Source organism: Geospiza fortis, unplaced genomic scaffold (genome assembly GCF_000277835.1).
Source record: "Geospiza fortis unplaced genomic scaffold, GeoFor_1.0 scaffold13, whole genome shotgun sequence".
NCBI classification, from domain to species: Eukaryota; Metazoa; Chordata; class Aves; order Passeriformes; family Thraupidae; genus Geospiza; species Geospiza fortis.
The window spans coordinates 1,453,356-1,455,538 of NW_005054384.1; the positions used below are offsets into that span (position 1 = coordinate 1,453,356).

Sequence of the window (2,183 nt, forward strand, 5' to 3'; positions counted from 1 at the left end):
CGCCGCGGGAGGGGGGCCCCGGGGGCCCGCTCCTGTCTCCTCTGGCTCTTTGTGTTGCTGAAGGTAAGTGCCGGGGAAGGGGAGGGGAGGGATGCGCGGCTGGAGCATCCTCCGCGCCGCCTTTGTGTGCCTGCCCTGCCCGCGCCCGCTCCGCGCTGTGCCCGCTTTGTGCTGCGCGGGGAGCAGCCGTGCCCCGGGCAGAGATGCGCTCCCTCCCTCTGTCTCCTACATTCCCGCATCTCCCCGAGGGATCGGGCTGGCTCTGAGCCTCATCCCCTGCCCGCCCCGGAGGGACCGGCCGGGTTTTGGTGGTTTTGGGGAGCGCTGTCCTTCAGCACCGCTGCCTTCCAGCGCTCGCACCTTTCCCCCCTCCCGGCACACTCCGCTGATGAGGATGCTGCTAACAAAGGGGCTGGATCGTGCCGGGTTTGTCGCGGCACAGCTGAGCGGTTCTTTTTGTGTCTCAAGCTCAGCCTGTCTTCTCGGCAGATTAATTTTTCAAAGTTCCGCCTCGTGCCGCGAGCTCGGTTTTCACATGGTGTTTTTCATCTCTGCGCTTTAGCTCGTTTCGTGGTTTCTTAAGTGTATTTTATATGCCTCGTGTAACTTCTAAAAGAAAATGTATGTGCTGCCCAGGTGAATACTGCAAATGTCATTGCCCTGAAGAGCAGAGCTCAGCACTGCTGAAAACTTTGTTGTATATTTGTCAGTTACTGCTAAGCAGAGCTCTGCAACTAAGGACCTGACCTTTCAGAGCCTTATAAATGTAAATGTTCTGTGGAAATCATCAGGGCTCCCTGTGTGAATAAGAGTTTGCAGGATCATGTCCTGGAACAGCAGCGGTGTCGCTTCTAAAATTGACATTGCATTGACAGAACTATTTAAAGGGAAGCTTTCACAGCATCTGTTCACATATAGTAGTCAACTGTCAGCTGTCTCATTTTCATAACTGCTGAAACATACATTTATGCAAGATAAAATGCTAATATGCAGACAAAATGTTGTTCCGTGGAATGTGGTAGTTAAAAAAAAAGAAAGGACAGTAAGTCTGTGGATGTTATGGCCCAGTAGAAAGATGAAGTTTTTACTTTTTTCATGAACATGGAACTGGACACAGTTTTAAGTAGTTGTTTTAGCCCACAATCCAAGATTGTACATTGCTCTATGCTCTAGCTTTTACAAAAATAAATAATTAAGGTGTTTATGTGCTGTATTTTGGGGTTTTTTAAACTAGCATTGCTGTGGTAAAGCAAGACAGAAAATAGGGAGTTTAAATCTGTATGAAATGAGTAATAGATCTGAAGTAATTGGGTAAGCTTTGAAGGTAGCTAAGGGCCCAGGTTTTCATTCTGTTGGAAAATAACTATCACTTCTCAGCTGAATAAACCTGGGACTGGGAGAACAAAGAAAGCTGATGAGCATTAGCAGAATTTTACAGACTAAGAGAAGGTAAAGCTGCAGCTTCAGATAGAGGTGCATCTGTGTCTCACTATGTGACTGGATTATGACTTTGGTTGGATGGCAAGCCCACTGCAATTAGTTATCTTTGTATGGGTATTGAACGCTACAATAAAAGAATTGAGACTTGAGGAGATAGTCAAAGTAAATCTGGTTACAGGAGGGGAGTTGGGGAAGCAAGAACAGAGCTTGTTTCAGATCATGACAATAGGACCATTTTCCTGAGCCTGAAATTTACTGAATATTCTTCAAGTTATGTGTAATTTTTTTCAGTGCCAAATAATTGAAAAGAACTCATTTCAAAACAAGGCTTTTCCCCAGTTTAGCTCTGTTTAGTTCTACCAACCTGTTGAAGCAATATGAAGATTAACCAGACTCGATTTATTAAATTGATGCTTCACCTGGAAGTTAATCTTGTTGAGAAAGCAGTGGCATTGAACTGATGAATCTGAAGACAGGCAAAACCGATGTCTGTGTGCTTGCTGTTTCAGTGTTAGCAGCCCAAATGTCACTTGCTAAGCTGAATCTGCTTGATGTGGCCTTGATGCCCATCTGGCAATTTGTAAAATCATCAGCAGACTTTGCAAAGTGATAAAGCTGCCCAAAGCACATTTTCTCCTCTCTTCTCTTGTCTTCCAATTGTCATTATTTCATGGTGTGAAGCAATAGTGCCAGCTTATTCCAACTCCTGATGCTCTCTGGGGCTGCTGAAGGTCAGTGACACA

At 45.8% G+C, this 2,183-nt stretch overlaps 1 protein-coding gene across 1 annotated transcript in view; it reads left to right on the forward strand.

Annotated features, from left to right (window-relative positions):
• Nucleotides 1–6: 6 nt before the first annotated feature.
• PTPRO (protein tyrosine phosphatase receptor type O) overlaps nucleotides 7–2,183 on the forward strand; it is a gene marked incomplete at its 5' end in the record, with an annotated part of 148,049 nt that continues 145,872 nt past the window's right edge. The window contains one exon of the mRNA XM_005425300.2: nucleotides 7–63. Within this exon, the coding sequence (XP_005425357.2) occupies nucleotides 7–63 (57 nt within the window). The remainder of the gene's footprint in view (nucleotides 64–2,183) is intronic.